This window comes from Acinonyx jubatus, chromosome X (genome assembly GCF_027475565.1).
Source record: "Acinonyx jubatus isolate Ajub_Pintada_27869175 chromosome X, VMU_Ajub_asm_v1.0, whole genome shotgun sequence".
Lineage (NCBI taxonomy): Eukaryota > Metazoa > Chordata > Mammalia > Carnivora > Felidae > Acinonyx > Acinonyx jubatus.
In genome coordinates, this window is record NC_069389.1 from 98,143,223 (window position 1) to 98,155,564 (window position 12,342).

General features: G+C 42.3%; 1 protein-coding gene and 1 long non-coding RNA gene across 12 annotated transcripts in view; one reads left to right on the plus strand and one right to left on the minus strand.

Annotated features, from left to right (window-relative positions):
* The window catches only part of GRIA3 (glutamate ionotropic receptor AMPA type subunit 3), a 265,856-nt gene that overhangs the window by 126,173 nt on the left and 127,341 nt on the right, over nt 1-12,342 (plus strand). For all 7 annotated transcript variants that reach the window (XR_003418428.2, XM_027054336.2, XM_027054334.2 and 4 more), the window contains one exon: nt 6,870-7,057. Coding sequence is in view for 6 of the 7 variants with exons in the window: in XM_027054336.2 (XP_026910137.1) it covers nt 6,870-7,057 (188 nt within the window). In the remaining variant the exon portion in view is untranslated. The remainder of the gene's footprint in view (nt 1-6,869; nt 7,058-12,342) is intronic.
* LOC113597642 (uncharacterized) overlaps nt 1-12,342 on the minus strand; it is a 159,142-nt gene that overhangs the window by 28,266 nt on the left and 118,534 nt on the right. The window lies entirely within an intron of this gene.

Consider the following 12,342-nt stretch of genomic DNA (forward strand, 5'->3'; position numbering starts at 1 on the left):
TACCCCTTTATCAAATGGGCACATGTATTATTCAATGCTAACAAAAGTGAAGAGAGACGAGTAATCTCATATTCTGCTGATGGGGACATAAAGTGGTACAACCTTTCTGAATGACAATTTGGCAATATGTATCAAAAGCCTTAAAAATGTCCGTAACTGTTTGGCCTGATATTCCTACTTCTAGACATTTATCCTCTGGAAATAAGTAGAGATGCTGTATGAATGCTGTCATCACAGCATTATTCGTAGTAGGGAGTGACAAGAAACCATCGAAATTTTCATACTGGGGAATGTTTAAATAAAATTAAATATGTCTAAGGGATGGAATATTATGTAGCCATTAAAGCCATGTTTGAAAACATTGACTAACATAAGACAGTGTTCAAGATATCATGTTAGTTTTTTTAAGTTAATTTATTTATTTATTTTGAGAGGTGGGAGAGAGTATGAGTGGGGGAGGGGCAGAGAGAGAAAATCCCAAGCTGGCCCGTGCTATCAGTGTAGAGCCTGATGCTGGGCTCGATCTCACGAACCAAGAAATCACGACCTGAGCCAAGATCAAGAGTTGGACACTTAACCGACTGAGCCACCCAGCCGCCCTTATAATGTTAGCTTTTTAAAGACAAGTACACAAATAGTACAATCTGTTTTACTAAAAAAAAAAGAGCATGCAGTATGTTTATATAAAATAAAATAGAAAGAAATATCAAATGTTAACAGTGGTTATCCCTGAGGAACAAGAGTCACCCATACTCATATTTTTTTTTTACATTTTTTGTGTCTTCTCAAATGTCCAAAATGAACACATATTAATTTTATACTTAGAAAGAAAAACCCAGATGCTACCCCAGAAGAAGAAAAACATTCGTAAAGTGTTCTGAATACATTAGGGTCTGCTTCCCACATACTCAGTGTTCGCAGATTCCTCATTTACCACAGGAAGATGCGATTCGTAACCCTGGCCTGAGTCTTCCCCTCTTGACTCTGTGCCTTTGGTTGCTTATTTCTGGATGGTAATATCCCTTCTTGGATCATACTTTTCTCACCCAGAACCTTTCTTCCAGTCATGAAGGACACCTAAGAAAGGAAACCCACTTCCACATTCCTCATTGTGTTGGGTCGCTATTAGAATAGGTCAACGGCTCTCAACCCTGGCTGTATGTGAGAATCACCCAGGGAATTTAAAATAAAATAAAGAAAAGCCCAGGAACCACTTGTGATTTAATTGGTCCAGGGTGAAGCTTGGACAGCCATTTTGTAAAGCTCCCAAGGTGATTGTAATGTGCAGCCAGAGTGGAGAGCCACAGAGGTAACTAAAGATGCAGAAAAACAGAGTAACACTTTCCTCAGCTGAATTCAGTTGGGTAACATAGGCAGGATGGACCTGACACCACTCCCCACTGGCCTCTAAGATACCCACCAGCTACCAGCTATTCGTGTGTTAAATGTCACAGTCTGAAGCCCACTAAGCACGTCACCACCTTTCAGAGTCATCATGCGAATGACCTCATGGAATGGGCAGCCCCCAAGGTGATGCTCAACAGTCCTTTTCCTTTCCTTCCAAATTTGCTTGTGTGAAGGCCACTGCTAAAATGCAGCTGTGTTAGCTGGAGGGGTAAGACATTAAGCCACGAGCCGTTCTTACACTGGCGCCTGGAAAAGGACAGAATGCTGAGACAATGGGACACAGGACAGGCAAGTTTGTCATTCTTCTGTTTTTAGATCAAGTACCAAATTTGTTCGGCGTGGAGCAGTGTTTCATTTCGTTTGTATAGTGAACAAAATCCTGACCTTCTTTCCCCCTGTGAAAATGATTTTGACAGTTGTAGATTTGAGAGACTTGTGTGTCTGCTGCCCCCCTGTCATGAGATCAACCCAATAGTCTCAGGCTGAATTCCTGGGAGCAGATTCTGAGGTGGAGATCAGCATGCTAAAGTTTCTTGGGGTGTGGCTTCACTACCGACACTGGGGGGGAGAAAAAGGAGGAAGCAGGGTTGAGCAGAAGGAGGAGATGGGTGGTAGTGCAGTCCTAACAAGGCCTCAGCCTACCCTTCAGGGAGCTCTGAAGTTGGTATGGCCCTTGAGCGTTATCCCATTTGGGTTAAAGGGGTTGTGCCTTTATATCCTGTAATGAGCAGTCATTGGATGCAGGCCGCTCTGCGGAGGGAGCAGGACCTGAAGCCGGGAAGCTCTCCTCAGCCAACAACCTTCCCAGAAACTAAAGGAACAGGCCCTATGGTGCTGAAGGGGGATCTGGGTGGTACAGCACAGCAGCCCCACTAGCCTTTACCACAGTGGCTTCCTTGTTTAGCAAGAATAGCCCAACAGCCAGGATTGGGTTGTCATTAGCCGTGGCCCGGTTCTCCATCCACCATCACCTTGCCTCCCCTCTGCTGTCATGCTCCTACATTTTCCTGGTTGAACTCAGATGACAACCCAGCATTCGCCCAGTCACCTATGTGGTCACGCCCAGTCTTTACAAATGAGGAAGAGAAAGAAGGGGGACAGCGACAGTGGTCTGGAATCGAGAGAATTTGCTGCTCAAACGAAAGTCGCTTTCAGTATTAACAAAGTTAGGCTTGCGAAAGCTCACACAGAGTGGAGGACAATTCTAAAGCTGCTAAAACAGCAGGCTTATTTTTACAAAGCCAAGGCTTTGTTAAGCACCTCACCTCCTACAAGCACCAACGCCTGCTTTTGCTCTGCCTCCAGAGACAGACTTCTCTTTTCTTTCTTTCTTTTCTTTTTTTCCTCCCGCAAACTCATATCTACTCTCTTTGGGCAGCTGCAACAGGGAACAGCCAAACTATAATAAATTAGGTACAAAAACAAATAAAAGCTTTTTGGGGGGATTACTCACGGACGCGTACGGAACTGAGGTGAGCACCGTCCCCCAGGGCTCTCCGGTACACAGCCACATGCTCGAGCTGACACGGGGAAACTCTGCGACGGTGGAAGATTCTGCAGTGTGAAGCCACGGTTCTGACTTCCTCAGAAAACGGGAGCGAGGCTCATAGCCCAGGAGGCCCCGGCCTCCAGCTCATTAAAAAATCAGTGGCTTTCTCTATTTAATTTTTGAGTAGGTAAGACACTCACATGATTCAAAGAACAAAAGTATAAAAAGATCTATAAAATCGGTGTTTATTAAGAGGCCTCTTATTTGTGGCAGTGGACCGCGTGCAGAGCTACACTTGACTGTCATCCGCGTCTTCCAGGAGCTTATGCTCTGAGAGGACAGCGTTGAGTCATATTTTTTAATCTTTATTGTTTTTGTACTTACTGAAAATAATACTGCTTCTTGTGAAACAGTTGAACATTAACATAAATAAGTGGCCGTTCATGTAGAGGTTCTCTGTCATCCTATACCTCAGCGATAACTATTGCCAATTCTTCGCATTTCTTTCTATACATATACAAATATATGGGTTTTTTAAAAAAACTCTTAATGGTTATATTATTTTTGAGACAGAGGGAGACAGAGCATGAGCAGGGGAGGAGCAGAGAGAGAGGGAGACACAGAATCCAAAGCAGGTTCCAGGCCCTGAGCCATCAGCACAGAGCCCGACGCGGGGCTCACACTCGTCGACCGCGAGATTGTGACCTGAGCCAAAGTCGGACGCTCAACCAACTGAGGCACCCAGGCACCCCTGGGTTTTTTTTTAATAAAAAAAAGAATTACACTCTAAGTGCTATTTTCAGCTTTTTTCTATATGAAAAAATATTGCATAAATCTTTTATTATATAGAGATTGGACAGTAGCATAGCATTCCGGGTATCTGTACTATAATTTATTTATCCAGTTTTATTTGGAATTTTTAAACATCAGTCATACAGTTCTTCCAGTCGGCTTCTTTATTGTTTGTAACTGATTACCCTTGCATTCTGGTCTACTCCTTTCTGGAGAAATGAATGAGAAGTCAGTAAGGGAAGCTTCATGGGGGAAGAGAATCATTCACAAAGGTCTATAGGTAGGGGCAAACGAGACATACAGGTCTATTTGCCTTGAGCAGGTAGCAATGAGAATACTGAATAAAGGTGCAAAACCATCTTCCAGATTTGAGTGAATGTGAACATAGGGGAGAAGTACAGACTGGTATGAGGTGAGGGATTAAAGAAAGGGAGATCAAAGCAGGTTGGAATGGAATGAATGTTGAGGCCTGGATGCTGAGTCATTACGTAGCAAAGTCATTATGGAGAGAAGCGACATGCTTTAGTTGAATCCCAGCTTGATATCAATGAACAATATAATGTGGCTATTTACAAATATTAGCCATCCTAGGCTGCTAAAATAGCAGCCCATATCAGAGCGGTCAATAATCCCATTGTCATCCACACTGGTCAGATCACATCTGATTCAACAGGATCAATAAAATATTGACAAATATCCATAAGAGAGAGAGACGCAACAGGAAGGGAACCTATCATCATGTCATAAAAGTAAATGCTGTCGGATTGGGACATCTTCAGCCTGAAGAAAAGAAAAGTAAGGGGAGATGTGTTAATTGTCTTTAATAAATGTGGACCGTCACATGGAAAAGGGACTAAACCTATCTGTGTCACCCCAAGTGGCCGAATAGGATCAGCCAATAGAAATTTTAAGAATGTAGATTCTGACTCAATACAAAGAAATCCCTTGTCTTTTGCTAAAGGGTCTTTGAAAAAGTTTAAACATATCAGAGACTCCCTGATGTAATTTCCTTTCCATTATTAATTATTTAGCCAATACTTTCTTCGTAAATCATACACAAGTAAAATTCAACCTAGTCCTTGCCAAATTTCATAAATTCTTAATTAGTAGGATTCAAAATAATGAGACCTGATTGTACAGTGCTTAAGAAAGATTTTCAAATACTTTCATCTCCTTCTTCCTGTTTATTTCTTAATCCCATGCCTTGGCCCGCCATGTGCCCTCAACTCCCACTGAAGTGGAGAGCACACAGAAAACCCACACGAAAATGTAAATCTGAGAAATAAATATGCGTGGTTGGTTTAAAAAGAGTAAGAATTAACATTTAAAGCAATGGTAATTTACTCTGATCTGTAATTTTGAGCTCCTGTGCTGAAATTGCTCATTTGGAAATTACCAAGTGCTTGGGTCTCATTTGTGATCTTCTTCCTGCATACACCCAGCACACAAAGGAGTCATAATGACCGGCTGAGTCACTGCTGCCATCTCCCTGAAGCGTGCTCTCCAAATGTCAATACCATTTTCTCTGGTGCAGTGACGAAGATTCCCAACCGTAGCTTGCTTACACTATCGGACAAGCCCTGGAATGTGTTCAAAGGGCACCGAGATCTTCCGTTCTCTACTGCTCCAGTGGCCAAATTGTCATGCCATAGATCGTTCTGGCTTTGCAAACCATTCCCATTACCCATTTCTGTTAGTTATTACCTAAATAGAAATGGAAAACAATTTAAATTTATGGGAATAAGGGAGCTGCTTTTGACCACATCCAAGTAAAATGATGTCTGTACTTGACGAAATTACACTCAGATTATGAATTCCTCCCAGAAGCAAAAATAAAGTCATGATATCGTGTTAGAGATGTCGGTTCAATAAAAGACCAGAACATGGAAAACCCTGTGCTCTTCTGTGGCTCCCACTTTAAGATCCACCACTCCTCCCAACTTCTCAAACGCTACCTCCTACAGGGTTACCCAGAACTTAGCATCCCATCTTTTCCGTCTTTCCCATTCAGCCTAGATCCAGGGTATTAGTAGTAATAGCTGTCAGATGTAAATTAACTAAAAAGGAACCAAGAATCCCTGGTAAATTTCATTAAGAAAGGGGAAGAACTCAGGAAGACTTAACATGATTGAACTTTTTCATAAAATTGTGATCAAAGGACCAGTATGATATCTTTGTTATAGACTGTCTTTGTCAGGTTTTCTTAGAGTTATTTTACTTGAGAGACATAATTTATCTTGTTGGATAGTGATATCCATGTAAGAATCAGCCATATTATAATAAGGTTCTATCTCTACCGAAGCTATTTCTTTTTTTGTAAGTTTATTTGTTTATTTTCGAGAGAGAGAAAGAGAGAGAGAGAACATGAGCAGGGGAGGGACAGAGAGAGAATCCCAAGCAGGCCCTGTGCTATCAGGTCAGAACCCAATGCAGGGCTCATTAACACAAACCGTGAGATCATGACCTGAGCCAAAATCAAGAGTTGGATGCTTAACCGACTGAGCCGCCCAGGCGCCCCCCCCCTACTGAAGCTATTTCTCATTCCAAAGAATGTTTAGTGGAAGATGAAAGACATGAGCTGCAACAGGAAACATTGAGGCCAGAAACAAGGAAAAAGCTTTGGCATTCAGGCCATAGATAGTTTGATCATGCACGTCAATAAAAACAGTTAGGTACTATAATTCAGCTGTGATTGCTCAAGTCTGGCCTCGATAAACGCCCAGCGTGGTGCCCACAAGTCGTAGAATCTTCTTTTTTTTTTTTTTTAATTTTTTAATGTTTATTTATTCTTGAGAGAGAAAGAGAGACAGAGTGCAAGTGGGGGAGGGGCAGAGAGAGAGGCAGACACAGAATCCAAAGCAGGCTCCAGGCTCTGAGCGGTCAGCACAGAGCCCGACGTGGGGCTCAAACTCACGAGCTGTGAGATCATGACCTGAGCTGACCGCGGACACTTAACCGACTGAGCCACCCAGGCGCCCCTAGATTCTTCTTTTAAAGCAAGATAGACATGCCGACTGTGTGGATGGGTAAAGCTGGGATTATGAGTAAGCCTGCTTTCCACAGTGGATATGATTCAAAGGGACCCAATGGACTGTAATAGAAACTCAGTAGAACCTTTAATACCTACAGGAAGATTTTTAAAAAAGAAAAACATCATCGTAGCTGTTCTTCCTTCTTTCAGGATTTTCCATTCTCCAAGCGATCATGGAAGCAGCCGTGCAAAACAACTGGCAAGTGACAGCAAGGTCTGTGGGAAACATAAAGGACGTCCAAGAATTCAGGCGCATCATTGAAGAAATGGACAGGAGGCAGGAAAAGCGATACTTGATTGACTGTGAAGTCGAGAGGATTAACACAATTTTGGAACAGGTACGTTGGAGATTTATTCCACCCCCAGCCGACATGTTAAATCATCAACCTCGGGCAGTTCCCGTCTCTGCTAATAAATTAAGTAGCCAACGGACTAGATTTGCCAACAGTTTTTGATAGTCTCTCTAATCTCTTTTTTTCCTCCCCAGTGGCTGCAGGGGGAAAAAAAGAAAAGAAAAGCAAATCTAAGCTGTTGAAAATTGCATCCCATGATTAATCTGGAAGTCTCTGCAATTTAATGCTACCTATCAGATAAACACACCCTTCTACACCTCTGTTTCATGGACAGCTGACTGCTTCAAAGTAATCCCCTTCTTTTTCCATGCCTTCCTCCCTGCAGGGGACAGACAAGGGATTAGGCAGGGCAGAAGGGTAGGGTTTTGTTTCAGGGGCCTAGTTGCAGATTGTCAAGACAGCATTCCCTGGATTCGAATTTGTGGATAGTTTTTGCAGAATATCCCTCTGGTTCCAGAGAGAGGCAGAGAGAATGTGTAGACCATTGTGGAAGTAGGATGGCATGTGAGAGGGGGGGGAAAGTGTTTATGGTTTTTAAAATGTGAACGAGTTGAAAAAGACTTAGACTGAGGGGAAAATACCACTCAGTGGGCCAAAATGCATACGTGACAAAGCTCGGGTATTTAAGACTAAAAAATATTAGAAGAAATGTTTCACCGTAAGCCAGATGGATACTCTGTTTGGAGTAAAGAGTCCAAGTGAAACGTGATGTAAGTGTATTATTTTCCTCGGAAGTCTCAATTTTCCAGTTAATAACAAAGTGCCTATGTTGCCATAAACAAAACTGTAGGGGAAACATTTCCATTCTAATTCGATCCCAGCGTACCTGGGGGCCAAAATAGCTTCGGAGATTGAAATTAGAGTGAGCAGCCATCGCCTGGGAAAGCAGTTTTATAGCAAATCAAATATTAACAATTTGTCAGATATGCCCCCATAAGAAGAGAATGCAAAAAAAAAATAAGGAAGGGAAGAGGAGGGGAAAGAAGGAGGGAGAAAGGGAGGGAGAGAGGGAGAAAGAAAGAGAGGAAGGAAGAGAGAAATCGCTGACCCTGCATCGTAGAGATACAAAGCCACAAAGCTGTCCCCTTCCTAAGAACGGCATCACCTCTAGTGAATCACAGCTCACAGGAAATCTAGAGCATAGCCTGGCTAAATCAGATTTCCCAACTAACATTCTCTTGAGCTACCCAAATGATCCACCCCTCCCTTCAAAAAAAAAAAAAAAAAGCCTTTGATTTTCTTAGATCTTGAAAGCAAAGAATCAGGTCAGTGATGTTGGTGCATGCACTACACGCCCTCTAAAATTTATACCAAAATAGCCTTTTAGTGGGTGACCTACTTAATAGCCTAAAGCACAGGAACATCCCCCTGGTTGTACTTTGTTTTCCTTCTGTTGTATTAGGAACTTTGGCTTCTTGAATATCTTGCATTCCATGAAGTCTTGTGGGTTTTACAGAATCTTACCCTGGAGTCTGGGATTCTTCGGCATGATGCCATAGAAAACTCAGTGGGTGAACTCCGAATTTTATGTAGCTCTGGGGATCTTGGGCAATTAAAATACCAAGGCCTCAGTTTTCTCATCTCCATAATGGGGACAATAAAATTTGCTCTACCTCACCTGGTTGGTATAATTGCTTCAAAAGACATACACTGCCATAGAAAATAATAGTCGTTAGTACTGCAAACTACGCCAACATTATTGAAAAACCCCATTCTCTCTTTTCATGCATCACTTTCTATCTTCCTTTCCTCGGTCTGCACATTCACAGTATCCCTTAAAATGCTTCCTGTACAATTTTTTAGGGAACATTGTTCAAAGAAACGTTTTGGCAATAGCCAGGTAAGGCTAAAGAGCTCCTTTCACTTATTTTTCCCCCCCTCTTTCAAAGACTCGTTATAGAACCGTCAACTTATGATTGTTTTCCTGCCATTTAAGGGATTTCTATCAGGCCCTAAGTACTATGAGGTAGGGGCCATGTTTGTCTTGTTCACAGTCGTATCTCCAGTGTCTGGTAGAGTACCCGGCATACAGTGTTGGACGGATAGGTGGATGCACGGATGAACGGATGAATGTGTGAATATCGCACAAGCACATTTAAATCACTTCTGTTGTGATTTTGCTATGCTTCCACAAAGAGGCAAAACAAGTGCCGGCAGCCACATGATAAGATGATCAGAGCACGTGTTTCTGCAAAGGTTTAAGATGGTGGCTCTCGGCTCAAGCCTCTTTCTGATGATATCATGAATTTGCCATAATTTATGTTTTATGTAAAGATAGATTTCGCATTGAGCCAATTATTTAAATTAAGCAACGAATGCAACATGATATTTCTTTAGAGGAAACATTGTAAAAATGAATGAAATGCTAAAATAGAGAGATGTCGCTTTTCTCATTGGTTTCTAACCATTCTTTTGACAAACTTCGTATTAAGTTCTTAGAAAAGATGCCCCTATCCCCCAAAGGTGTCTTCAACTTTGAGGTTATTCTCATAAAAGGAAACTTTTTTCATCTGTATTTATTTATTTTGAGAGAGGGAGAGGGAGAGAGTACAGAAGCGGGGGCAGAGCAAAGAGAGAGGGCGAGAATCCCAAGCAGGCTCCACGCTGTCAGCACAGAGCCCGACACGGGGCTCAGTCTCATGACCATGAGATCATGACCCAAGCCAAAAGCAAGAGTCGGACGCTTAACCAACTGAGCCACCCAGGTGTCCCTCATGACAGGAAACTTCTATATCTCCCATAAAATGATACTTCATGCCACTACGTGTGGTCGAAGAGCCTGTTACATCACTGTAACACTATTCCCTACAGATTTGATTTGGACATAAACTTCATATTATACTCTATATCCCATGGGTGTGACTGGAAAATCCTCAATATGGTACAACTTTCAAATAGAAACAGGTCTTCAACACAGTGTTATATAGCATAACCTCCCCATTTCATGATATAGGTTCTAATTTTCCCTGTGAATGTTCACTTACAGGGTGAATAAAAATTCTTGTAACATTTCTTTCCAAAGCTCTTTTTTGAACTCTTTCAAACTTTCAGACTGCAGCAGCAAAAAAAAAAAAAAAAAAAAAAAAGACTCAATTAGGTACTAATCTGTCTTTAATATCTCTCCTGAACAGTTGAACTATAAGGAAAGTATTCCAAATTTATAGCTCTAAGAATTAACATAGAACAAGAGCTAGAAACAAATGAAGCCATGAAAGGTTGTCAGGGTTCGTAGAGAATATTTAGAAACTGTAGATTGTGAATCTAAACAGGGAGATTTTGGTGTACTAGGATGAATGAACCACTGATCTGACCTGACACGGCATTCCCAAAACCAGATTGTGTTCATCAGGCCCTCCCCATGGGTGGACAGCTGTCTTAATGCAATGACCAGTCTAAATACTCACTTTTGAAAAGGTTGCCTCTCTGGGGTGCCCGGGTGGCTCAGGCAGTTAAGCATCCAACTTTGGCTCAGGTCATGATCTCACAGTCCGTGGGTTTGAGCCCCGCGGGGGGCTCTGTGCTGACAGCTCAGAGCCTGGAGCCTGCTTCGGATTCTGTGTCTCCCTCTCTCTGCCCCTCCCTCACTCACACACTGTCTCTGTTTCTCTCAAATATAAATAAAAACATTAAATTTAAAAAAAAAAAAAAACAAGAAACGGTTGTCTCTAATGGACTTACTTATCCATGATGGAGTAGATCCTCCTTCCCAAAATACAAAATCCCTGTATTTTGTTTGTCATACAGGTGAATAAACACCGGCCTGTCCATATACCTGTGGACTGCTTTTGAAAGTCAGGTTCCATAAACCGATACGGCTCTGTTGGACATCTAATGTTTATTTGGAGAGGCAGCATAGCAGAGAGTTTCAGAACATGGACTCTGGAGCCAGTCTGCATGGCTTCTGTCACTGACTAGCTGTGTGACGTGAGGCAAGTTACTCAACTCTCTGTGCCTCCATTTCCTGTTGTAAAATGGGAATGATAAGTGTACCTTAATGACTTAATATATGTAAAGCATTTAGAAAAGTGTCTGACACATAGTGTTTGTATAGTGTTTTGATGCTAAATGATGTGTTTTCACATACATTATCTTCTTGGAGCCTCGCTACGGGAGGTAGGCAGGGCAGATGCATCCATCCCAAATTTACAGATGATAAATTGATGCTTAGAGACATTATGATGATTTACCCAAATGTAGCACTCCGCTCAATCCTAGTACGTGGCCAAGCAAGGACAAACTCAGGTCTTCTGACCCCTAGTCCAGTGCTCTTGTCCCTACACTGAACCACCTCCCTCAATTTCGAAGGCAATCTGTTAAATATTTAGCCGAAGCCAAACCCTAGATTAGGCTTACTCCTCAGGTTACATCTTAAAACACTTGCAAAGCAACTGGAGAAGATCCAGAGAACGGCAGCAAAAAATGATTAAGGCGTTAGGAAATAGCCCCTACGAGGACAGGCTAAATGGAGCTGGGGTTGTTTAGCCTGGTGAAAGAGAACCAAGAGGCAGTTTAATCACCATCCCCAAGTAGAAAGAGTTAGCATAAAGTGGGCACTGACCAACTGTTCTGCCCGCCTGAGGACGGTACCAGCACAAATGAGCTTCACCAGGACCAGAGAGAGAGTCGGCATTCAAGGGCTCCGTACAAGGAGAGAGGAAACTGGAAGCACGTAAAATCTCACCAGTGGAGGCTATAGGAAGGTGAGGCCATTCCGAAGTAGCAAAAAGTCAAATCTAGAATAGTTTTAAGATTGTCTTCGAGAATGGACAAGTGTTCCGAGTCCATCCTGGCTGTGGACAAGTAAATATCCTGATAGATTCAGTTTAATGAATAGATAAGGATATTGCCTAAGTTGCCCATCCATTGGATGGCTAAAAGCTTGTCTCTTTAAAGACATTTAAACACCCCCTGCCCTTTGGTCTTTAGCACGTTCTTATTTTCTCCATCGATAATTCAAAGGTAAATCTCAGCATAGCCCCCGCTTGAATGATGGCAGATGCAAACTTAGCAGGGCCCAAACCAATATGTGGCAACGTGCTACTCCCGGGAAAAAGTGCAGAATATACAATATCCCCTGGAAATATTTCAGGCTAAAATCACCTCATCGTAGATGATGTGAAGGCACCACTTCTCGAGGACAGAATCCTGAAGCAGGTCAAACCTTTGCGTTCCTTTCAGTCGAGAACTCTGACTGTCACTTCAAAGACAGTCATTTTAAGAAATGAAACATCCAAGAGAGTCAGTCAGGTCTCTAAAGGTAACAATTTAAG